General features: G+C 37.3%; 2 protein-coding genes across 3 annotated transcripts in view; both read right to left on the bottom strand.

Annotated features, from left to right (window-relative positions):
* wipf2a (WAS/WASL interacting protein family, member 2a) overlaps positions 1–13,069 on the bottom strand; it is a 16,595-nt gene extending 3,526 nt beyond the window's left edge. The window contains exons 1-5 of the mRNA XM_081357669.1: positions 12,704–13,069; positions 6,885–7,009; positions 3,021–3,153; positions 2,798–2,941; positions 2,088–2,719 (exon numbers count right to left, since the gene is read on the bottom strand). Of these exons, the coding sequence (XP_081213795.1) occupies positions 2,088–2,719; positions 2,798–2,941; positions 3,021–3,153; positions 6,885–6,944 (969 nt within the window). The 5' untranslated portion in view covers positions 6,945–7,009; positions 12,704–13,069. The remainder of the gene's footprint in view (positions 1–2,087; positions 2,720–2,797; positions 2,942–3,020; positions 3,154–6,884; positions 7,010–12,703) is intronic.
* Positions 13,070–14,543: 1,474 nt separating this feature from the next.
* Positions 14,544–25,728, bottom strand: LOC308686136 (uncharacterized protein). Of its 2 annotated transcripts, XM_081358525.1 has the most exons (5): positions 25,230–25,728; positions 24,149–24,198; positions 23,821–23,917; positions 23,502–23,671; positions 14,544–23,424 (listed from the first exon to the last, which is right to left on the bottom strand). In XM_081358525.1, the coding sequence occupies exons 2-5, from the start codon at positions 24,164–24,166 to the stop codon at positions 15,208–15,210; spliced, it is 8,502 nt and encodes a 2,833-aa protein (XP_081214651.1). In that variant the 5' UTR covers positions 24,167–24,198; positions 25,230–25,728; the 3' UTR covers positions 14,544–15,207. The 2 variants fall into 2 exon arrangements, with proteins under 2 accessions (XP_081214651.1, XP_081214652.1); XM_081358526.1 differs by lacking the exon at positions 25,230–25,728 and having other exon boundaries at positions 24,149–24,896.
* Positions 25,729–25,794: the final 66 nt, after the last annotated feature.

Raw genomic sequence — 25,794 nt, 5'->3', positions numbered from 1 at the left:
GTCTCCATTGACTTTGCATTGCGCGAGGCTGCCTCCTTGTCATTTATGACTTATAACAAAAGACAGAAAAATGCCTGAAAGCTGCTGTGTGACAAGGTGTACAGCAAACAAGCTAAGAAACCTAGAAATGAGTTTTCATAAGCTGTCGACCCCAAAAAAACGACTGTTTGAGGACATAAAAGTGGATACAGGCTGCAACGAAAGGGTAAATTGTGGGGTCCTGACACTCAATATGCACTAAAAAATACACTACGTGTGCAGTAAGTTTAAACATTTGGTCACTGGTGAGTCAAATATCCAAATGTCAGTTTTATATATATATTTCTGTAAGATAAACTATCCTGTGTTGCCGATTACGGTCTCCTCCAGTTTTTTGGGGGTCGAGAGCTAATAAAACGTATTTCTGGGTTTCTTAGCTTGTTTGCTGTACACCTTGTCACATAGCAGCTTTAGGCATTTTTCTGTCTTTTGTTAGAAGCAAGAAATGACAAGGAGGCAGCCTCTCGCAATGCAAAGTCAATGGAGACGGTTAGATTGTTTTCCCCCCGGGTGTAGGCGTGGCCTAAATACGCTCTGTCTTTATACTACATGTATATTGTAGTAAATCCTTGATTTAAAGGTATACATTTTGTAATCATTACCCTGTATGATTTTTGGTGAAACACCAAAGGAGATATTTGGCAGAATATTTACACTGCTCTTTAACACACAATAAAAGTAAAATGGGATGAAAACAGACGGTAGTGATGCACCGAAATAGATCTTTTACCAAAACCAAAGTTTTCAGTTTCAGTAATTAAATTTGGGTAATTGAACTCAGTTCACTGTTCAGTGTGTCATTTTCTCAGGTTATGAATTAAACCAGTTGTAGTAAAGTTCAAGAGGCAACAAGCCACCACTCGATATTTCAGCAGAACAAATTTTAAATATTGCTTCTTTTGCACCATTTTTGGTCACGGTGAAGTGTGTCCATACGTCTTGTAGATTATCCACGTTGTGTACATAACGTAGATGCTAAATCAAAAATGTGCTAATTAAACATCAGTGTTTCTGGCAGTGATCTAGGCACTCAGAAACATTTAGACGAAACCAAAAAAATAAAAAATTCAGTTGCTGAATTTTTGGTACATCACGACCATCAAGCTCTCAAAGCAGCAAAATATACTTTACATAGGATTTGTATGCGATATTCCAAGTCTTCAGAAGCCATGTGTGAAATTTCATTCCTCATACAAAGCTAATGTATACAGCTTCAGAAGACTTGTATGAATGTAAAACGTGTGGTGCTTTGATGGTGCATTTTTAAAAATCATTTTTTAGAGTGTGACAATGTCCGTCCGTCCAAAAAGCACTATGAACATTGCACCCAAATTCCACGTTTGTGTTTCTAGGATTATGGAAATATATAGATTCTGGAAGTAAAAATCCCATTCATTTTCTCCATAGAGGAATAGGTTTTTAACAGTAACTTATAAACCTTATATACAAACCTTTTAGAAGCTACAAGGTTGTTAATTGATGGCATGTTTCAACAGCTGAATTATTTGTGTTTATATTGTGTTTATATTGTGTACATATTGTGTTTAACAGACAAATTCCTGGTGAAAAACTACATTTCCCATCTGCAGAGAAACAAACAAATCGCACCAAACGAAACAATTTAGTGTCCGTCCACTCCCATGAAGCACTGCAAATGACTTTATCGAGTTAATCTCCCTACGCTCTTTAAACTTTAAAATGAATTTACATAATCAACATCTTTAAATAAATAGTTTTATCTTTATCTATAGCTTTTTTTTTCAATTGTGTCGTTGAAAATGCTTCATGGGATTGTAGTTCTTTTCCTCATTAAAGTTATTAAGCACATAGTCTTATCTTTTTGTCAGATTTTCAGATACTTTGTTGCTTCAAATCTAGGTTTGTATTGTTGTGATTCATCTCGTAGCAATTTTTTTTAAAGATTTAAAAAAAAAAAAAATTAATCCCTAGGAAGAAAAAAAGATAAATGGGAAAAATCCTTCAGGAACCGACATGGAAGGCACTCAATAGTGAGACTACATGTTGAGGTGACCTAAACCGCTTCAAACCTTTTTACCTGTGCTACGGCCCACTGGATCGCGTACTGGTGGTGGGGGTCGTCTGTTCTGCTGGGCAGGCGGTGGAGGAGGAGGAGCCTGGCCACGGACGTTAGCATTGGCATGTCCTCTCTTGTTCAGCGAGTTTCGCCTCTGCGGCAACTCCGGGGCAGGGTCTCCATTCGCAGACGGCGGCTGGCGATAAGGAGGAGGGGGTGGCTGTGCGTTTGAAGAAGAGGAGGAGGATGAAGAGGAGCGAGATGAAACGGGGAGATGTTTAGGGGGCCCATCGCGAGCAGAAGATGGAGGTGGTGGAGGCCCCTTGCTTGCAAGTGGTGGTGGTGGAAGGGGTTTCTCACGACTATGTGCCCCAGAACTCGGTTGGGCTGAGGGTCCGCGGTTGCCCCCGCGATTGAATGGCGGGGGTGGAGGTGGAGCGGAGTTGGCGGGTTTTGCGGAGCTGCTGGCAGCAGATTGTTTGGAGACATCTGGCAGGGTGGGACGTTGGTTTCGTGGTTGTTCAGGAGGTGAGGAGCGACCTCCATCACCACGACTGGAGCCGTCCGCTTCAGAATGACTCGGAACACGAGGTACTGCAGGGCGAGAGCCAGGCGGCCGCAACGCTGACCGTCCTACAGAGCTGTCTGTGGAGACACATTAAAAAACAGTTGGAGATAATAACAACCTATCATTGAAGTACTTGGTGTAAAAGGGGAACTCACCTCCGACTGGTCGTAGTTTAGGCACTCCGCCACTGAACAACCCTCCCATAGCCTTCGGCCCAGAACCACCTCCAAATCCTCCACTACCTCCACCTCCACCTCCGCCACCACCACCACCACCACTGCCACCTCGACCTCCAGGCTCTGCCAAAAAAAATATTGTTAGGCAGGTCATGTCAAACATTAACTGTATTTTCAGCATAAAAGCACACAGCTGACTTACTTTCAATGATCGGTGCACTTCTGTCATTGATCGGACCGGTCTTCTTCAGTTTGGCGCCTTTGCAGATGTCTGACAGCAGAGCTCCTCTTCCTTTCGCATCATTTTGATTGAGTTTCGGAGTTGCGGTGTTCGCCTGAACGTAAACACATTTGTATGTTGCAAAATAGATATATTCATTTATTAAATATGATATATTAAAATTGACTTGAATTCGTTGACTTAAATTTCTATGCTGAAATTTGTTGGTCATTTCTGAATTAAAATGTATTCATTTACAATATTTTTTGTGGGGGATAAAATAAAACAATTTAAGGGTTATAATGAAAAAATACATTATTTTTTATTACATTTACTTTTTGTTTTAAAGTAACAAAACAATACTTCACTGCTTATTAATATATATTTTTTTTTTTTAAATTGTCCACCAAATGAAAGTCATGTGGTTGACCAAGATGCAGAAACATACATACAAATCATAAAACTGGAAATAATATAATAGAGAGGACCTCTGCAGACTTTTATGACAAGGATAGTTCAGCCTTGTGTGGTGTCACTCTCCAAACTCCAAAAACATAATGATAATATATATATATATATTTTTTTTTTTTGTAAAATAATGGCCTTGAAAAATATATAAATATATAAAACATAATGACATTTCTGAATTAAACATAATGATATTTATAAATTAATAATGTACATTTTTACACTCACAAGTAGGGCTTGACGTTAACTTTTTTGCTCGCCAGCCACTGTGGTTAGTGGTTTTCCAAAGTTACTAGCCACAATTTTGACATCTATACCATGGGTAAAAACTGCCAGATATTTTTAATATTATCTCATTATTTAGCAGCCGGTATATTAGGCTGCTGTCACTTTAAGACCTGGATCTATTATACTGTAACACATGCGATTTATTTCTCAACTGTTTACGATCACTTAAAATATAACTGAATGTTAGGGATGTGCAAATAATTGAATTTCGATTTCGATTTTGGCTCCCACCGATCACCAAAATAGTACAATCAAGTAAAAACGATTATTTTGCCATGTACTGTTTTGCAAGAACACTCTTATTTTGTCTTGTGTTCTGAATGACTCGCGCACATCCGCCCCTCCCAAAGCCATAAACTCAGCCTATACAGTCCGGGAGGCAAGTCGTGTGCATATCATCCGCTGGAATTTAAAAACAAAATGTAAAGATGGCAGAAGGAAGGCGGCCACAGCAACGTTTGGTGAGCAAAAAAGGCAAAACCAACTACGCTGTCTGAGAACAGTTTGGCTTTGAGGAATCCGACGACGAGCAGAAACATAGCAACAATGTGTAGTGATGTTAACTGTAAAGATGTAAATCATCAGAAGGAAATCTGCTCAATGTATAATGATATAGTTAATGTCTTACATGGTTGTAGCAAGCCATTTTTTAAATCGAAGGGTATAATTAATAAGGCTAGGCCTGGATGGAGTAAATATGTAGCTAAATATCAAGCCGAAGCCCAGAAAGCATATAAATTATGGGTGACGGCGGGTAGACCCAGGCATGGGCCAGAGCTTCAGTATAAGAAGTCTACAAATGCAAGATATAAGTATGCTATTCGTTTTATTTGCAAAAATGAGCAAATTTTAAGGGCTGATTCTATGAAGCTCCTAAATTATAATATCACTGACTTTTGGAAAGAAGTCAGAACTCTCAATAGTTGCAGAGTGTCTCTTCCTTGTACTTTGAATGGAGTTTCTGGGGCAGAGAATATTGCGGAATTATGGAGACAACATTATTGTAGTCTTTTTAATTGTATCCAAAATGATTATAATGGGGGCGATCACCAAGTTAATGATCCAATAGTGATTATGTCACATGAGGTAGATCAAGCTATAAGCAAATTACCTCAAAATAAAGCTAGTGGCTTAGATAATATTTCTGCTGAACATCTTAAATATGGAAGTAAGAGGATAGCCCCTCTATTAGCTGTTTGTCTTACTGGATTTTTGATTCACAATGTGTTACCAGATTCAATGTTGTCTGTTTTATTAGTACCAGTTATTAAAAACAAAGCTGGAATGGTGGGTAACTTAGATAATTATAGACCTGTAGCTTTAGCTAGTATTTTGTCTAAAGTCTTGGAAAAAATCTTGTTGGATAGGTTAAATGAGTTTATTAATTCTACAGACAATCAGTTTGGATTTAAGGCTGAACATGGTACTGATCTTTGCATCTATGCACTAAAGGAAATTGTAAATAAGTATAGAGATAAAAATTCATCAGTTTTTATGTGTTTCATTGATGCATCTAAAGCTTTTGATCGGGTTAACCATGATAAGCTGTTTTTTAAATTGAGACAAAGAGGGGTACCAGAATACATTGTGAGAATCTTGGCCTATTGGTATGCCCACCAGTTGATGCGAGTTAAATGGGGCAATAAGGTCTCTGCCCCTTTTGGGGTCAGTAACGGGGTGAGACAAGGAGGGATTTTGTCCCCAATTTTGTTTAATCTTTACATGGATGAGCTGTCTGAATGTTTGAATTTTTGTAAAACTGGATGTATGAGTGGGAATACTTTAGTGAATCATATTATGTATGCGGATGATCTTTTGGTGTTTAGTCCTAGCAGTGCTGGTCTTCAACAGCTTTTAAATGTGTTTTCTGATTATGGTCTTGAACATGATATTGTATATAATCCTGATAAGAGTATGGTTATGGTTTGCAGAACTAAGGAGGATAAAAGTATAAATTCTCCAGTTTTTAAGTTGTCTAACAAGAGTCTCACTGTGTGTGAGAAAGTAAAATACCTTGGACATATTATTACTGAGCACATGACAGATGATGAGGACATTGAGAGGCAGCGCCGCATGATATATATGCGGGCAAATATACTGTTGCGTAAGTTTAGTTTCTGTTCAGATGAGGTGAAGGTGTCACTTTTTAAAGCATACTGTACAACATTATATACTGCTCATTTGTGGTGTAACTACAGAACCTCTAGTTTACAGAAGCTGCAAGTAGCTTATAATGACGCAATGAGAATCTTACTAAGGAGACCTAGATGGCATAGTGCAAGTGAAATGTTTGTGAGTGTAAGAGTAATCACTTTTAAAGCATTGTTACGTAATCTTATGTATAGATTTATCTGCCGGCTTAATGCTTCTAAAAACGAAATTATTGTGTGTTTATCAAATATAAGGGTTAGTACTACACGATATCAGTCAAAGCTGTGGAGACACTGGTACTGGTGTATTATGTGACTCTAGATGTTTGTGATGGATTGTATGGGTTGTATATGTTGACTGTCTTGTTGTTGTTGTTTTTTTTTTGTTTTTTTTTTATATTGGACTTTGAGTCTGTAATAAAGGGTTGATTGATTGATAGCAAGATTTACTACATGGTAGTGGCTGCAACGCAAGGGAACACCAAGAATTTGTTTAACCACTTGAAAATTAAACACAGAGTAACCTATGACAATCTAATAAAGAAACAGAAACAGCAATCCACAACCCCCTCAACATCCTCTGTAACCCAGGCTTCCATAACAAATTTCTTCAGATTTTTTGAGAATTGTTGAAAGGTGTCTTTTTAATAAACGCAACACGTTCCCAAAGTCATATGAAATAATCGTGTTACATAATCGTGATTTCAATACTGACCAAAATAATAGCGATTATGATTTTTTCCATAATTGAGCAGCCCCACTGACTGTGTTTACCTGAATACTCACCAATTATTTTACGTGTCTTTGACTGTTTAAGTGCAATAAGCAGCAAAAAAAGAACTCAATTAAGTAAGGAGAGGCGGCTTTAAAATCTGTGAGAAAAAAAACACAAAAACTGCTGCATTCGTCTCAGCGAGAACGATCTTCGCTTAACACTGACCTGGCTAAAGCTGGGGGGTGGTGGAGGTCCAGGCGGAGGGGGAGGAGGAGGAATCGGCATCCTGGTGAATTTTGGGAGACGTCAAGTCACCTCAATCTTCTGCACTCGGTATCCTCACAAAAACTCTGCAAGGTGAAAGAATTACAGCCATCAGACTTCAGATATATAGAAAAGATTAATAAAAAGATGGTTGTCGCTAAAATAATCATTTAAAAGTTAAAAATATGACTCATCACAGTGACATTCATTGGTGGTTAACGTCATCAACGTAGCGTCACAGTACCTCTCAAACCACCTGAAACTTCCAGGATCTACTCAGCAGTGGGCAGCAAACTAAATTCATTAATTCCCCCCCATTAATTTTCCTTCCAGTATGGAACTCCAGAAACGTTCCCAGTTCAGTCAGAAGTGCTAGCACACGTCCACACTCCACAGATGAAGTGGGGTGATACAAAACTGCAGCAGGACTAACCGGAATGTCGCTAAGCAGGATCTGCAGTCACACAACGACTTATGGAAAGCGAGAGAGTGTGAAAATGGGTGAAGCATGGGGATTGTGGCAAACACTGAATAAAACCTGTATGCTAATGACATGAATGGCTCATCTTATTTACATTCAAACTATTGCACACTGTTCTTGAAACGCCTGTCGCTGCTCTATTTCATCATGGCCTTGTCTATGAACATGAATGAATAAAACTACAAGGGTAGCACACAAACCTAATAAACTAAAAAAACAAATACTGCATGTGGGCTGATTCCTGAAATCTACATGTGACTGACAACACATGGATACTGCAATAAAGAAATAAACCAGCCTCTACTAAGCAAACCTGGTCACCCGTAGAGGCAAACAAATGCACAGTTTCTACAAAGAGAAGAAGGCAAACTGCCCAAAGTTTAATCTTACAAGAATTAACCTATTAAAATTTTAAAAGCATTAAATACACCACAAAACATAAGTCAATCTAGAAAAATAAGCTTAGCATTCTTCACATAACAGGCCAAAACCGGCAGGCGAGTTTCTCTCTCTAATCAGCCATACCAAATCTCTCAGAGGCCTTGTTTATTACACCAAGCTGTCGCAAGAAAATGTTTGTGATTAATGATACGCATAAAAGTAGACGTGAAACGTGTAAGGAGTTTAATCTGTAAAGTTTCTGTGCTCAAACTGACAGCTGACTAAATTTGATCAGGACTGCAAGATCAACATCAATGCCTGGTGTCAAATAAGGCTGTCATTCCCGTCAGTAACATTTTGTGAGAAAAATTACTTTTGTCTGACAATCGTGTAAAATACACAACTATTTTTACTAGACTCATAATAAACTAGGCTATATATAAAAAGTGCAGACTTGATTTCAATGGTACATTTTTACTTGGCAGCTGGAAATAATCTCATGACCCGCTTATAAAACCTACAGTATCACTTCTGATAAACGAATTTCTAAGGCCTCTAAAATTATCAACATGGTCAAAATTCATGAAAAACATAATCTACATGCCTTCTGTCCTCTGATCGATACTTTTTTAGCAAGTAAAAGGCCTTCTAGTATAGAGCCCGACCGATATATCGGCGGGCCGATATTATCGGCCGATATTAGACATTTTCCTAACTATCGGTATCGGCATTTATAACGGCCGATAAATTAATATTAAAAAAAATGCAGCGTGCAGTGATTTATGTAAGGATGGCGCTGCCAATAAAGCACCTAAAAGCTGTTACAAAGAACTGGCAAAAGTGGCAAAAAAATAACAGCGTGTCCGGTGTAGACACAGTGTTAAAGCTCATTCTGCTACGTTACAACATCAAGCAATATTCCAATAATTTATGTAATTATAACACTTTATATAGGGCCATTTTGCATTAAAAGTAGCCAGATGGAGACGTGACACAATTAATGTTTCAATTCAGAATTTATACACTTTTAGTAAAGTATACAGAACAGCGCGAGCAGGAAGCGGCGCACCTCACGCCGGCAGAGAACGCGTCCGAGAACGGACACTGTTAGTGATATAAAAGCACACACACAGGTCTGTTAAATTAAGCAATACTTTTAAGGTAGTCTAAAATTTTTCTGACTAACAAAATTACTGACACAGTAAAGGGTAGATTTAAATAAAGAAAAACGAAATTGAAATAAAGAAAAACGAAATATAAATAAAGAAATTAAACGAAATTTAAATAAAGAAAAACGAAATTTAAATAAAGAAATTAAACGAAATGTAAATAAAGAAATTAAACGAAATTTAAATAAAGAAATTAAACGAAATTTAAATAAAGAAATTAAACGAAATTTAAATAAAGAAAAATGGAATTTAAATAAAGAAAAACGAAATTTAAATAAAGAAATTAAACGAAATTTAAATAAAGAAAAACGAAATTTAAATAAAGAAAAAACGAAATTTAAATAAAGAAAAACGAAATTTAAATAAAGAAAAACGAAATTAAGTTAAATTAAAAAACGAGATTAATTTAGATTGATAATAAGGGGTAAAAAGGCTAATACATTTTGTTTCTATTATTCTATTTTCCACAATGTCAAAGCAACACAGCTTAATCCAAAACACAAGCTCAGACATGCACTTCCTCCATACAAACTCCGCTGTTCTGCGCTCTTGCCAGAGAACACTCCCGCTGGAACACTTGCGCGTCGGTTCTGTTTCTAGCATGCATGCGTTTTCCGCGTGGCTCACGCAGGCAGTGTGCAAACTCTAACCTGTTAACATGGGAGCCGAAATAAAAACGGCCATGCCACGCAGCAGTGTGTCGCCGGCCTTATTCAAGCGCGAATGAGAACCGTTTCGCGGGGGATCCCAGATGGGGGACAACAACAAATATTCGAATGTCAAATTTTCAAATCGAATACCAACCCACCGAATGAATATTCGAAGTACATTTTGCTTACTACTTATTTAAAATAGTATAAAACTACTGTACATATGTAATTATAAACGTTTTCATTATGATATTATTAATTTTACTTTACTAAAAAGATCGGTAGATCTGGTAGATATTAGAGAAATTAAGATTAAAAATAGAAGAGTATTTAGAATATAATATAATATAAAATGCAATGCAAACTAGTTTGGTTACAGCTCAAATTCTCATTCTATCATTCACCCTGCCTCCATTACATATCTTTGTCACACAAGTGTTTAATCACCACATTTGAGTTATCATTGCAAAACATTTATATAGGGGAGAGGCGGGACGATTGAAACGCGGGACGGATGAAACACTGAGATTTGCTTGAAAACCACTCACGTCATGTACGTCAAATTTCGTCAGCACGTACAGCACGCAATGCCTAACATACCCGCGAAAACATTTCTTCTTTACGTCGTGTCGTTTTGGAGTTAAAGCCGCAAAGCTGTTTTTGAATGCGGTGAGTGAATTATTTCGTGCGGTACTTTTTTTGGACTGACAAGTTGGATTTATTGTTTCATGTGCCATTGTAATGATAATACGGCAGGTGTATTAGTACTGCAACACACCCTTAAGTGTGCAATATCAGAGTTTTTTAGTTTAAGAGCAAAATAGGTTTAAATGACAGGATACGCTGTCGGGACGGTTGAAACAGTGTTTCAACCGTCCCGACCGCGCGTCCTGCACGTTAAACCTGGTCATAGCCTATACTGTTCATAGATTCATATACTTTTTCTAGACTTGTGTTTCTTTTAATGCAAATTAATTTTCAATTACGCAACACATGCTATCTCTGTAATAATCATCGATTGTCCAATCTTCAATATTCAATAAATTTAATTTATCGTCTTCTGGTTGGCCTCGTTTTCTTCATAATAACAGGCTATTCAACTAGCAAACACTCAATATGACTCAAGGAAGAAATGTAAGAAAATTAATTGTAAACTGATTTGTCTGTCTTCGTCAAAATAGCCTGTTAGAAAGATTACAAAATGCGCATAGGCTTATCGCCTATTGTTTATTGGGCGACAGAACAAAAATGGTTAATATGAACCTTTAAATGAAAATAAATTACAAAATATGTTTGTAACAATATGTACATAAGTTACTTGTCAGGTGTTGTTCACAAAAATAAGCATTAGATGAATAGTTGCCATTTAAACTGTTATGTTTCATCCGTCCCACCCCTGTGTTTCAACCGTCCCGCACAGGCGGGACGATTGAAACACAGCACAACTCCCGTTCAAAGTCATATTTTCCTTAAATCATTCTATATTTGTACCGAATAACACATGATACTAAGAGAACACATATGTGAGTTGTTAATCACAAAAAAATAAAAAATCTATCTGTAACCTAATCTTAGAAAACGACATTTATCTGAAAAGTGTTTCAACTGTCCCGCCTCTCCCCTACTGTATTTATTCTGTTTATACTGTGTATTCTATATAGGCCTACAGTACCCATCAAAAGTTTGTACACACCAATTGGAAAGTGTGTACAAACTTGCTGTACTATAAATAATACACATAAATAAGATTGCTACTGTATTATAATATACACATAAATAATATCGGCGATATATCGGTATCTGGCTTTTTTTTATCGGTATCGGCGCCCAAAAATCCATATCGGTCGGGCTCTATTCTAGTATAATTCCTCCTTCAGATCGTCGATGTCTTTTTCTTGTGAAATCTTTAATGATTTTTTTATAATGTAAACGTATTTACTGGACTTAAGCAACTTAGGTTTACTTGATTATCCATACATAATTTTTCAGAAAAAAATAGTTAAATGTGAGAGACAAATACAATACATCAGGCTTTTGAGGAATGTTTATTTGAACATCTCTCAATCGTTATTGTATTGCATTGCATTATATGTTTTGCACCCAAATAATTAAAAACTACAGAGCTTTGATCATAAAGCATTTAAATACAATCGTAACCATATTTATTGGGATATAGAGTGGCAACTGATATTTATAAGCATTTTATGTTAGTAGTCTGTTATACTGTTATAACAAGCTATCAAAATTTCGAATTACTTTTAGGCCATATAATTAACAGCAAATTTTAGGCCTCTTGAGGTGTATGAGCTCTAGTCTCACCATATCATATAGGCCATAAAAACCTGATGTATCAAATATGATACAAAACATACTCTAAAAAGCATATTCAATTTTATTTTATTTTAATTTGTTTTAGATTTTGTCTAAAGGTTCGTTTAAAAGACTATTATTAGACTGATATTTCATATGTTAGGCTTTACATGTCTCTAAAAGCATGTAATACAGATAAAGATACCATATTTGAAGCATAGCTTACTGTTCAAGATCAGTATCATAATCTGCTGTCATGTCAGACCAATGTAGATTTAAAATAATTTCAGAGCAAAAAGAAGGAAAATAATAATGGAGCAGGTCAAACCAGATTGTGAAAATGACGTGTTGTGTGTATAATGTTGCAAACATGATCATCTGAGTCAACAAATATTTAAACTGTGCGTGTGCACACAGACCGAAGCGACCATACCTGTCATCCCATACAGGATCCAGGATCCGTCGTGGTACAGGTTTAACCGCTTTTATGTATGTATTGGGAAAAACCAAAACATTTGAGCGACTAACGATGTTCTGAACAACACAAATGATGGAGATTTGTAAACAAAAGTTTATTTTGAAATGAATCATTTCAATGAATCGTTTGAACCTGTTCACAAAACCTGTCTGAACGACTCGTTGATTAACAAAAACAACACCAGTAAAACCATGCAAAACCTTAGCGCTAAATAACTTGTGTATCCATTAAAACATGTCATAACAATAACAAATAGGTTAACTTGATACGTTAGCAGCTCTTCCGGCTATAAAGACGTTGACAAAGCTTACCTGTCGTGTGCGGTACGAGATCCTGTCCCAAACAACATTAATGTTAAACAGTAACTGGGTGCTCTTTCGCCGATGATCCGCTGTCTGATCGGCCACCGAATAAACCTGGTAACGTTAACTAAGTAACTGTTAACTAGTCGAGCGAGAGTTTACTGTGGTCCGCTGTCATTCTGAAGGCTGGTTAATGCAAACTCTGCAAACTTATTCCAAACAGTTCAACAGTGTGAAATGAAAGCTCGAAAGTCAAAGATTCACGAAACCGGGTCGCTTGTTGCTATTAACATTGCTGCCCACTGATCGAGGGCGATATTGTTCAACGGCGGAACGCTGGACTTCAGCGAACCCAGTTCTACGAAATCCCGGAAATCCCGGAGTCAGTCGGTACAAAATGGAGGCAAGAGGCCGAAAAAATCCGATTGCATCCGGAAAGCAAGACCTGTAACTATACAAAACCTCTTTCCCTTGCGTAACCCTGAAATGGTAAGCATCTGCCAAAAGGTAGTTGATTTAAAACCATTACAAACGTCGTTAAATCACTTTGTGATTTTTTTTAATTTATTTATTTATGGTAACTAATACTAGGAACCGTATTTCTTCTAATAATTTTAATTTAATGTCAAAATGCCTAGAGATTTTAATTTTGAAGTTATAAAAGTAGATTTTTTCATACTGGACGCATTGTTTCATCTGCTAATAAGAAATTGTATAATATTCTATCCTTTGCTGCCAAAAAAAAAAAAAAAACATTTTACTTAATTGGATCAGTGATAAATCTCCCTCTATTAAAGGTTGGCATAAGGTTATTTTTGAGTTGATTCCCTTGGAGCGTCTTATCTAAAAAGTATTACATCAAAAAACATGCCAGTTTTATAGTCTGGACCCTATCTTGACTATTTGGAAACTCATCTTTGCCTTATTATATTACAAGGAATTTTGTTATTGTTTAACTATCTGGACCTTTGTCCTCTTCTGCATCTTTTTGAAATATGTTATTGTTTTGTTTTTATTCTCTAATCTTTTTTATTATGGTGTAGTCCTGTTTTATATAAAAATCTGAGCTACTGGTGCTCCTTTATTTTATTTTATTGTATTGTTGTTTGTTTTGTTTTTTTGTGATGTTTTGTTGTATTTGTATTATAATGAAAATTCAATAAACATAATTATAAAAAAAATTAAAAAGTCGCTTTTTCTTTCGATTTCGTTCATTTAGACCCAATAATAGATAATATTAGGCTATATGATAGATTTTCATATTTGTTTGCTTCTACAGGTCACCAATAACATGCATAATGTTAGGCTGCGTGATAGTTTTCACCCTTTTAATCAATGAATTTCCATCAATTTCCAAATATTTTAACATCACTTTCTAGATGTTGCTATAGGGTAAAAAATATCCATCTCTCGTAAGAGGTGTACAGTGAAAAAATAGAGAAGAGGACTGGGATATGACCCAGGGTGGATTCGAACCCGTATGCACACAAGCGCAACAGCACCTCTCAATCCAGGAGAAAAGCACACCATAGCTGTCTAAAGTCGTCATTAAGACAAAACAGTCAGCTGCAGCAGTACAGTGTATACAGTGTATAGTAAAATGTGTTCAACAAAATTCCAATCACAATTCAGTATGCAAATAAATGGCAGATAGAAGACCAATCACAATTTAGTGTAAATAAGTCCACAATTAAGCTCTAACTTGCTAGCTCTAAAATGTGAATCTTTTGTGATTTGTTTGGGTCAGTTCTTTAATAAATGGGCTAGAAGAATGTTAATAGCAGCTTTCCAGGTTTGATATTTTTAATGTAACATTTAAGTAAACTTTTTCAAAATAACCACTTCAGCAAAGGGTATATTTATGTTTATTTCAATCACATAACATCTTAAGTATTCTATAATAACAGGTACTTTTGTATATCAACAAAAGGTAGCAACAATGTTAGAAGGAATATTTTACAAATTATGTACATCCTTCAAAAAAAAAAAAAATCCCCCCGGTCCTTACTGTATCACTGAGCATAACAATGCTAAAAACAAATATGAGACAATAGATGAAAAAAGATGGCAAGAAACAAGACATTCACCAGACAGACAAACTATTTTCCAGACAAAACCATTTGACATATCATCCACATTGTATTTATACATCACTGTAGCATTTTATATACTTTACAAAATATATAGCCTATGATTTACAATATTTAATCAGGCAAGCTCCACATAATATTGTCATTATAAAACATAAAATAAAAAAAAGATTTAGAAACTGTATTTGGAATGTTTTTATAAAGAGGCTAATGATCTATAATTGCAAGTTTATGTTTTCCAATATAAAATCTCTATACATTTTTTTCAACAGAGTTAAGTTTGCTCAATGCAACTTCCAGTATCTACTTGAAGTTTTTTATACAAACAGGCTACTTTAATCAGCCCACTAACAGATCTGTAAACATGATTACCAAGGACAAGCTCCTTCTTATTTCTCACATACCTTCCTTTTAATTTTCCAACTATATTAGTTTAATAACCCTAAATTTTGAACCTTTCAAAGTGCTTTCTGGAACCTCCAGATCCATTGCATGCATTTGCAGACGTCTCATTGTCTGTCTGCGACTTTGTTCAGTTTGCCCATTTCCCCATCCATCTCTTCTAGGCATCCCTTTATAAGTGTAGCATATGTCATCAGTAGTGTAATTACGTCCAGGAACCACACGAGTGTTCCTATAACCTGCATTACCTCCCATATGGGGTGATCTTTGCATGGTACTCATTCCCATATTTGAATTTCTCACAGCCAAATTCTCTCTACTTCTTGTAACTTGAAGTTTAGGCATTGATATATTGTTCCAGTTGTCATCAATACCAAAGTTGTTTGTGTTTGTTTTATGATCTCTTGACCTGAGTGCCCCAGGCATATCAGTGTAGTAAACATCTGATGATGTTGGACGTACACCAGAGATTCTGGTCTTGGAGGTGGGTAAAGCCATTGTAAAATCAGGTGAGCTGGAGAGATGTTTTTGCATTGCAGGCCACTGGGCTTTATCTGAAAATTTCATGTCTCTGTTCAAGTTGAAATAAGGGTCCTGCATGTTAAATTCTGAGGCACCATATTTCTGATGAGACGGTATTCTGATATCAAGATCATTTGTTCTGGCTGACTCTATTTTCCCTCTTGGGACGGCAAAGTTGTAAGTGTGTACTTGCGTATAGGCACCAAAATCAACATCAGGCCCAAGGCCTTGAAAGTCAGGGCTATCAGTTCTTCCTTTAATTCGCGGGGTTTTGAGATTCATCTTTGGAGAGTTGAATTGAAGATTCCCAGGAGGAGCGTTAGTGTCAAAGTCCGGTGCATTCACATTAAGATGGGGTTTCTTGACATTTGGTCCTTTAATTTTACCTTTAGGAAAATCAACACTCATATCTGGGGCTGTGAAATCTGGCTTATGACCTCTGATATTGATGTCTGGGGAATCAAAATCAGTTTTAATCTTTGGCGCTGAGAGATCCATTTTAGGGGTCTTTAGATCATAGTCAGGTGTCTTTATTTTGGGTCCTGAGAAACCAATATCAGGCATCTTTAAAGTTGGCATCTTCATTTTACCAGATGGCATGTCCATGTCTGGAAATGCAAGGTTGGTGTCTGGACCCTTGAAATCAAGTTTAGGTCTATGTACATCAATATCGGGACCATTTAACCCTGCATTTAATTTGGGAGTTGATCCACTCAGATTAAGGTTGGCCGGATCAATGTCAGCATCCATATCCATATGTGACCCTTTCGAACCTGAAAGGCCAAAACTGGGCATCTTTAACTTTGGCATATTAAATTTACCTGATGGGCCATTAACATCAAAATCAGGTGATTTGACATCTATGTTCGGGCCTTTAAAATCAGTTTGAGGCAGAGTCAGATCCATGTCTGGTGTATCTATTCCTCCCTTAATTTTGGGGCTTTTGAGATTCAGGTCTGGAGATTTGATTTTAAGATCTGGGCTTTTTGGTTTGCCACTGGAGAAACCAAATTTGGGAAACTTCAGTTTACCTGAAGGGGAATTTATGTTGAGATCAGGTGCGTTCATGTCAAGATTGGGTTTCTTGAAATTTGGTCCTTTCATTTTACCTTTAGGGAAATCAACATTCAGATCAGGTGCTGTGATATCTGGCTTATGACCACCAATGTTGATGTCTGGGGAATCAAAGTCTGCCTTAAAAGTTGGAGCTGACAAATCCATTTCAGGGGTCTTCAAATCATAGTCAGGTGTCTTTATTTTTGGTCCTGAGACACCAAACTTTGGCATCTTTAAATTGGGCATTTTCATTTTTCCAGAAGGCTTGTCAATGTCTGGAAGAGTAAGATCTGTATTTGGACCTCTGAGATCTACATTAGGTCCATGTACATCGATATCAGGACCATTTATTCCTGCTTTTAGTTTGGGAGTTGATGTACTCAGATTCAGGTCAGGCTGATCAATGTCAGCATCCACATTCATGTGTGGCCCTTTCAAACCTGACAGGCCAAAACTGGGCATATTTAGGTTTGGCATTTTAAATTTACCTGATGGGCTTTTAACATCAAAATCAGGTGATTTGACATCTAAGTTCGGGCCTTTAAAATCAGTTTGAGGCAGAGTCAGATCCATGTCTGGTGTATCTATTCCTCCCTTAATTTTGGGGCTTTTGAGATTCAGGTCTGGAGATTTGATTTTAAGATCTGGGCCTTTTGGTTTGCCATTTGAGAAGCCAAATTTGGGAAACTTCAGTTTACCTGAAGGGGAATTTATGTTGAGATCAGGTGCATTTATGTCAAGATTGGGTTTCTTGAAATTTGGTCCTTTCATTTTACCTTTTGGGAAATCAACATTCAGATCGGGTGCTGTGATATCTGGCTTATGACCACCAATGTTGATGTCTGGGAAATCAAAGTCTGCCTTAAACTTTGGAGCTGACAAATCCATTTCAGGGATCTTCAAATCATAGTCAGGTGTCTTTATTTTTGGTCCTGAGGCACCAAACTTAGGCATCTTTAAAGTGGGCATTTTTATTTTTCCAGAAGGCTTGTCAATACGAGGTGCATTCATGTCAAGATTGGGTTTCTTGAAATTTGGTCCTTTCATTTTACCTTTAGGGAAATCAACATTCAGATCAGGTGCTGAGATATCTGGCTTATGACCACCAATGTTGATGTCTGGGGAATCAAAGTCTGCCTTAAACGTTGGAGCTGACAAATCCATTTCAGGGGTCTTCAAATCATAGTCAGGTGTCTTTATTTTTGGTCCTGAGACACCAAACTTTGGCATCTTTAAATTGGGCATTTTCATTTTTCCAGAAGGCTTGTCAATGTCTGGAAGTGTAAGATCTGTATTTGGACCTCTGAGATCTACATTAGGTCCATGTACATCGATATCAGGACCATTTATTCCTGCTTTTAGTTTGGGAGTTGATGCACTCAGATTCAGGTCAGGCTGATCAATGTCAGCATCCACATTCACGTGTGGCCCTTTCAAACCTGACAGGCCAAAACTGGGCATATTTAGGTTTGGCATTTTAAATTTACCTGATGGGCTATTAACATCAAAATCAGGTGATTTGACATCTAAGTTCGGGCCTTTAAAATCAGTTTGAGGGAAAGTCAGATCCATGTCTGGTGAATCGATTCCTCCCTTAATTTTGGGGCTTTTGAGATTCAGGTCTGGAGATTTGATTTTAAGATCTGGGCCTTTTGGTTTGCCACTTGAGAAGCCAAATTTGGGAAACTTCAGTTTACCTGAAGGGGAATTTATGTTGAGATCAGGTGTATTCATGTCAAGATTGGGTTTCTTGAAATTTGGTCCTTTCATTTTACCTTTTGGGAAATCAACATTCAGATCGGGTGCTGTGATGTCTGGCTTATGACCACCAATGTTGATGTCTGGGGAATCAAATTCTGCCTTAAACTTTGGAGTTGACAAATCCATTTCAGGGGTCTTCAAATCATAGTCAGGTGTCTTTATTTTTGGTCCTGAGGCACCAAACTTAGGCATCTTTAAAGTGGGCATTTTCATTTTTCCAGAAGGCTTGTCAATACGAGGTGCATTCATGTCAAGATTGGGTTTCTTGAAATTTGGTCCTTTCATTTTACCTTTAGGGAAATCAACATTCAGATCAGGTGCTGAGATATCTGGCTTATGACCACCAATGTTGATGTCTGGGGAATCAAAGTCTGCCTTAAACTTTGGAGTTGACAAATCCATTTCAGGGGTCTTCAAATCATAGTCAGGTGTCTTTATTTTTGGTCCCGAGACACCAAACTTTGGCATCTTTAATTTGGGCATTTTCATTTTTCCAGAAGGCTTGTCAATGTCTGGAAGAGTAAGATCTGTATTTGGACCTCTGAGATCTACATTAGGTCCATGTACATCAATATCAGGACCATTTATTCCTGCTTTTAGTTTAGGAGTTGATGCACTCAGATTAATGTCAGGCTGATCAATGTCAGCATCCACATTCATGTGTGGCCCTTTCAAACCTGACTGGCCAAAACTGGGCATCTTTAACTTTGGCATATTAAATTTACCTGATGGGCCATTAACATCAAAATCAGGTGATTTGACATCTAAGTTTGGGCCTTTAAAATCAGTTTGAGGCAGAGTCAGATCCATGTCTGGTGTATCTATTCCTCCCTTAATTTTGGGGCTTTTGAGATTCAGGTCTGGAGATTTGATTTTAAGATCTGGGCCTTTTGGTTTGCCACTTGAGAAGCCAAATTTGGGAAACTTCAGTTTACCTGAAGGGGAATTTATGTTGAGATCAGGTGCGTTCATGTCAAGATTGGGTTTCTTGAAATTTGGTCCTTTCATTTTACCTTTAGGGAAATCAACATTCAGATCAGGTGCTGAGATATCTGGCTTATGACCACCAATGTTGATGTCTGGGGAATCAAAGTCTGCCTTAAACGTTGGAGCTGACAAATCCATTTCAGGGGTCTTCAAATCATAGTCAGGTGTCTTAATTTTTGGTCCTGAGACACCAAACTTTGGCATCTTTAAATTGGGCATTTTCATTTTTCCAGAAGGCTTGTCAATGTCTGGAAGTGTAAGATCTGTATTTGGACCTCTGAGATCTACATTAGGTCCATGTACATCGATATCAGGACCATTTATTCCTGCTTTTAGTTTGGGAGTTGATGCACTCAGATTCAGGTCAGGCTGATCAATGTCAGCATCCACATTCATGTGTGGCCCTTTCAAACCTGACAGGCCAAAACTGGGCATATTTAGGTGTGGCATTTTAAATTTACCTGATGGGCTATTAACATCAAAATCAGGTGATTTGACATCTAAGTTCGGGCCTTTAAAATCAGTTTGAGGCAGAGTCAGATCCATGTCTGGTGTATCTATTCCTCCCTTAATTTTGGGGCTTTTGAGATTCAGGTCTGGAGATTTGATTTTAAGATCAGGTCCTACTGTCTTGCTTCCAGAGATGCCAAATTTTGGCAGCTTTAGTTTACCTGAAGGGACATCTATGTCAAGGTCATGTGCATTCATGTCAAGACTGGGTGTCTTTAAGTTAGGTCCTTTAATTTTACCTTTAGGGAAATCAACATTCAGATCAGGTGCTGAGATATCTGGCTTATGACCACCAATGTTGATGTCTGGGGAATCAAAGTCTGCCTTAAACTTTGGAGTTGACAAATCCATTTCAGGGGTCTTCAAATCATAGTCAGGTGTCTTTATTTTTGGTCCTGAGACACCAAACTTTGGCATCTTTAATTTGGGCATTTTCATTTTTCCAGAAGGCTTGTCAATGTCTGGAAGAGTAAGATCTGTATTTGGACCTCTGAGATCTACATTAGGTCCATGTACATCAATATCAGGATCATTTATTCCTGCTTTTAGTTTAGGAGTTGATGCACTCAGATTAATGTCAGGCTGATCAATGTCAGCATCCACATTCATGTGTGGCCCTTTCAAACCTGACTGGCCAAAACTGGGCATCTTTAACTTTGGCATATTAAATTTACCTGATGGGCCATTAACATCAAAATCAGGTGATTTGACATCTAAGTTTGGGCCTTTAAAATCAGTTTGAGGCAGAGTCAGATCCATGTCTGGTGTATCCATTCCTCCCTTAATGTTGGGGCTTTTGAGATTCAGGTCTGGAGATTTGATTTTAAGATCTGGGCCTTTTGGTTTGCCACTTGAGAAGCCAAATTTGGGAAACTTCAGTTTACCTGAAGGGGAATTTATGTTGAGATCAGGTGCGTTCATGTCAAGATTGGGTTTCTTGAAATTTGGTCCTTTCATTTTACCTTTAGGGAAATCAACATTCAGATCAGGTGCTGAGATATCTGGCTTATGACCACCAATGTTGATGTCTGGGGAATCAAAGTCTGCCTTAAACGTTGGAGCTGACAAATCCATTTCAGGGGTCTTCAAATCATAGTCAGGTGTCTTTATTTTTGGTCCTGAGACACCAAACTTTGGCATCTTTAAATTGGGCATTTTCATTTTTCCAGAAGGCTTGTCAATGTCTGGAAGAGTAAGATCTGTATTTGGACCTCTGAGATCTACATTAGGTCCATGTACATCGATATCAGGACCATTTATTCCTGCTTTTAGTTTGGGAGTTGATGCACTCAGATTCAGGTCAGGCTGATCAATGTCAGCATCCACATTCATGTGTGGCCCTTTCAAACCTGACAGGCCAAAACTGGGCATATTTAGGTTTGGCATTTTAAATTTACCTGATGGGCTATTAACATCAAAATCAGGTGATTTGACATCTAAGTTCGGGCCTTTAAAATCAGTTTGAGGCAGAGTCAGATCCATGTCTGGTGTATCTATTCCTCCCTTAATTTTGGGGCTTTTGAGATTCAGATCTGGAGATTTGATTTTAAGATCAGGTCCTACTGTCTTGCTTCCAGAGATGCCAAATTTTGGCAGCTTTAGTTTACCTGAAGGGACATCTATGTCAAGGTCATGTGCATTCATGTCAAGACTGGGTGTCTTTAAATTAGGTCCTTTAATTTTACCTTTAGGGAAATCAAAATTCGTGTCAAGTACTGTGATATCTGTCTTATAGCCTTTAATGTTGAAGTCAGGGGAATCAAAGTCTGCCTTAAACTTTGGGGCTGACAAATCCATTTCAGGGATCTTCAGATCATACTCAGGCGTATTTATTTTGGGTCCTGAGAGTCCAAAATCAGGCATCTTGAAAGTAGGCATTTTCATTTTTCCAGATGGCATGTCCATGTCGGGTAGTGTAAGGTCCGTTTTCAGACCTTTGAAATCAGAATTAGGTCCATAAATGTCACTGTCAGGGCCATTTATTCCTGCATTTAGTGTAGGAGTTGATGCACTGAGATTAATGTCAGGCTGATCAATGCCGGCATCCACATTCATACGTGGCCCTTTCAAACCTGAAAGGCCAAAACTGGGCATCTTTATCTTTGGCATATTAAATTTTCCTGAAGGGCCATTAACATCAATATCGGGTGATTTGATATCTAGGTTTAGGCCTTTCAAATCAGATTGAGGCAGATTCAGGTCCATGTCTGGGGTATTGATTCCTCCCTTAATTTGGGGGCTTTTGAGATTCAGGTCTGGAGATTTTATTTTAAGATCAGGTTCCACTGTCTTGCTTCCAGAGATGCCAAATTTTGGCAGCTTTGGTTTACCTGAAGGGACATTTATGTTGAGGTCAGGTACATTCATGTCAAGATTGGGTTTCTTGAAATTTGGTTCTTTAAATGTGCCTTTAGGAATATCAAAATCCATGTCTGAGGCTGTGATATCTGGCTTATGACCTCTGATGTTGATGTCTTGTGAATCAAAGTCTGCCTTAAACTTTGGAGCTGACAGATCCATTTCAGGGGTCTTCAGATCATAGTCAGGTGTCTTCATTTTGTGTCCTGACAGATCAAAATCTGGCATGCTGAAAGTGGGTGTTTTCAGTTTTCCAGAATGCATGTCTATGTCTGGAAGGTCTGTTTTCAGACCTTTGAAATCAGCTTTTGGTCCATCAATTTGTATATCAGAAGAACCATTAAGACCTGCAGCTACTTCAGGGGATGATAATGCTAATTTTGACCTTTCATCATAATTGATGTCTGTTTTCTTGTTTCCAGAGAAGCTAAACTTTGCCATTTTAAATTTTGACTTCTTGACATTAATTGATGGTACATCCATATCCATATCCATATCAGAAGAATTAAGCAATGCATTTGGGCTTTTGAAATGACCTTTTGTGAGGTGCATTACTGGAGATCCTTGGGTATTTGGCAGTGTAAGATTTGAATCTGGCGAACTAATACCAACATTTATGTTTGAATCTGTATATGTTCGACCCCGTAGGTTGATTTCACTTCCAACATCAGGTAAGTTCATTTTGGATTGATGTGATGAAACATCACTTGCAATGTTGCCTTTGATTTTTGCACCTCTCATTAGGTCAGATCCTTGTAGTAACATGTCTGAGTTGTATTCACCTGTAGAATCATTGGTACCATAATGGATCATAGGCCATTCATGATCCACTTTCTCGTCAGGTTTTGTTTCATATGGAGTGAGACACTTCCGATCTGTATTCTCAAGTATAGCTGCAACGTTTATCCTGCCTTTGCGGTCAAGTGTTTGAGCTGTCGCTGGACCATTGTGTGTGCCATGTCTGTATTCCTTTGCAGCTTTGTTTCCTTTCATGTATTTCCTGACTTTAGTATTGTAGAGCTTGTCATATGAATCTTTCCACACCTGTTGAAACATTGTAATCAGAACAAATCATTATGATTTAGGGTTGCAAAAAAATTGTGAATGCAATGTCCACAGACCTCATTTGGAGCTTTGACATCCAGACTTTCCAAGCTCTTGCTGGATTTCAAACCATGCTTCGTCACCTCCTTGTCATTATCAATTAACTTCAAAATGTCCACAACTTCATTTTTCTTTTGTTTATTCCTCTTTAGATCAAACTGACCACTGGCACCCACAATTTCATTATCTGAAATGGAAATGTAATCTATTTTATCCTTATATTTTCGTTCATGGCAAAAGCAGATTTATTTATTCACAGTACAAGTGTTTTGTAAAAGAATGATGCTTAAAAAATATGCATTGATGTACAAAATTCATAATCAAACAGTGCTGTACCTTCTAGAAATTCCAGGTCTGAGTACTCCAATCTCTCTCCAGAGACATTATCATCTTCAAGCAGCAGGCTGTCAGAAAGGCTTCTTCGATGAAGAGTCTGCAAATTACAATATACTATTATGGTGTATTGTCCCCCTCAAAATTTCATGAAGAGTTTTTGATGAGAAACATGTAGCACCTCTACCAAATGCTCTACTAGCATTTTTATTAATAACTAACTCATCATTTATTCTTTATAACAAATTACACAAGGATTTAAAATATATTTGATAGATCAGACAAAATGCATAAAATATAGTTTAGATGATAAAAAAATGTGACAACATACCATTTCACTTGTAAACATTTACAGTGAAGAAAAGCCTCCAAAACTCAAACCTGTAAATGCAAAAGAAATGATTCAGCAGCAACAAGACACCCAAGTTCCAGTGCTAATTATTATTGGCACACATGTAATTGTTAATTGCTGGTAATAATGCTATGACAGAATAGAACATATGAATTATGAACACATGGTTAATCAGTAAATGAAAAGAAGCACACCTTCTCAGAATGAAACAAGACTGAGCAAACATAATTTAAATTTACATTAGAGTTTGCCAATTGGCACAATGACATTTATCTTGGTGCACAAGTAATCCTGAAACATGTTAATGCTTAATACAGCTGTCTGGCAGATAAACATATAGACGAAACTGTGAGGTATTCAACGAATTGTTCAGGGATAGTGTAACAAGAGGGCGTTAAGAACAGGTTAGGCCAAATAAAAGAAAAATGTGAACAGACTTCACCTTTTTAACCACACCCTTAGTTTTAAACATGTGAAATCAAAGAGGTAGCAGGTACTCCCATGATCATCTGTAAGGATACATATTTTGATAACCTGTTCAACTATAAAGATTTCGTTGTCTTACTTCAATGAAACCGGCTCCAAAAACAATCCAATTACTAACTACTATCTACAGTATATGATCTATTTAATTTGCATATTTATAGTAATCAAAAATTAAATATACAGGATCTGAAAATGTGCTTCAGAAGCATTATTTTCAATATAAGGTACTAGTCAGTAGCAATTTGTTAATAATGTGGACTCAAAAGAAATAATGGTAAAGTACTCTTTCACTCAGTCACAACATAAAATAACCGCCTTGTAACAATCCCTGTGTAATGCTTCTCGTTTTAATATGCAAGTTAAATGCAATTTGCAATATAATACATCAACCCATTTGTAAATTATAGTAAAAACAAGATTAAATGAGCATAACTTGTGCAAGTGCTGCATAGTCATTCATAACAGAAACTGCACTTGCTATACATTCAAACTTTATTCTCAGTACTATACAGACGCAAAAACAGTGAAGTCAAAAGTACTGCTGTAAACTTTTAACAGCAAAGAAAAGCCTTACCTTGAATCCCATGAGCTTTTAAATCCTTGTTCAATATCAGCAGTGATAATGTGCCACGCTGAAGAGTTTCCACAGGACGAGACCGTGTTTTCCTCTGTTCTCTTCCTACTGTTTATGGAATTCTCAGTGCAGCAAGTAATACACTTCAAGAGTGGACAAACTGGTTTAACCTCAATCGGGCCAAACGCATTGCTCATAAAGCTTCAGCATCACTGCCTGTTCTGCATTTGATGCAGGGTGACATAACAATAACAAACCTCTCCCTAATTCTAGATTGCTGGGAGGAACTCAAAAGAAATGGATGGAAGACTAAACTATGCACACATGTACTCCCATATGACTCATATGTTGGGAAACCCACACCTGTACAAGGTGTACTCACTTTCACCCAGGTTGTCTGGGTGGAGATGTGGTTAAACGTTCACACCTCTAATGAAACCAATTATGCATTGTCAGTTCTCCATTGAGGTAATGCGTTCAAACCACTGAAATAAATATTAGAATACAGTGAGACTCTCACACGTGTTTTACCTGTTCGAAAAGGGAAAAAAATTACTTTGAGTAG

This window comes from Scardinius erythrophthalmus (assembly GCF_964197995.2).
Source record: "Scardinius erythrophthalmus genome assembly, chromosome: 25".
NCBI classification, from domain to species: Eukaryota; Metazoa; Chordata; class Actinopteri; order Cypriniformes; family Leuciscidae; genus Scardinius; species Scardinius erythrophthalmus.
The sequence above is the reverse complement of the archived record's forward strand: the minus strand, read 5'-3'. Positions and strand labels throughout refer to the sequence as shown.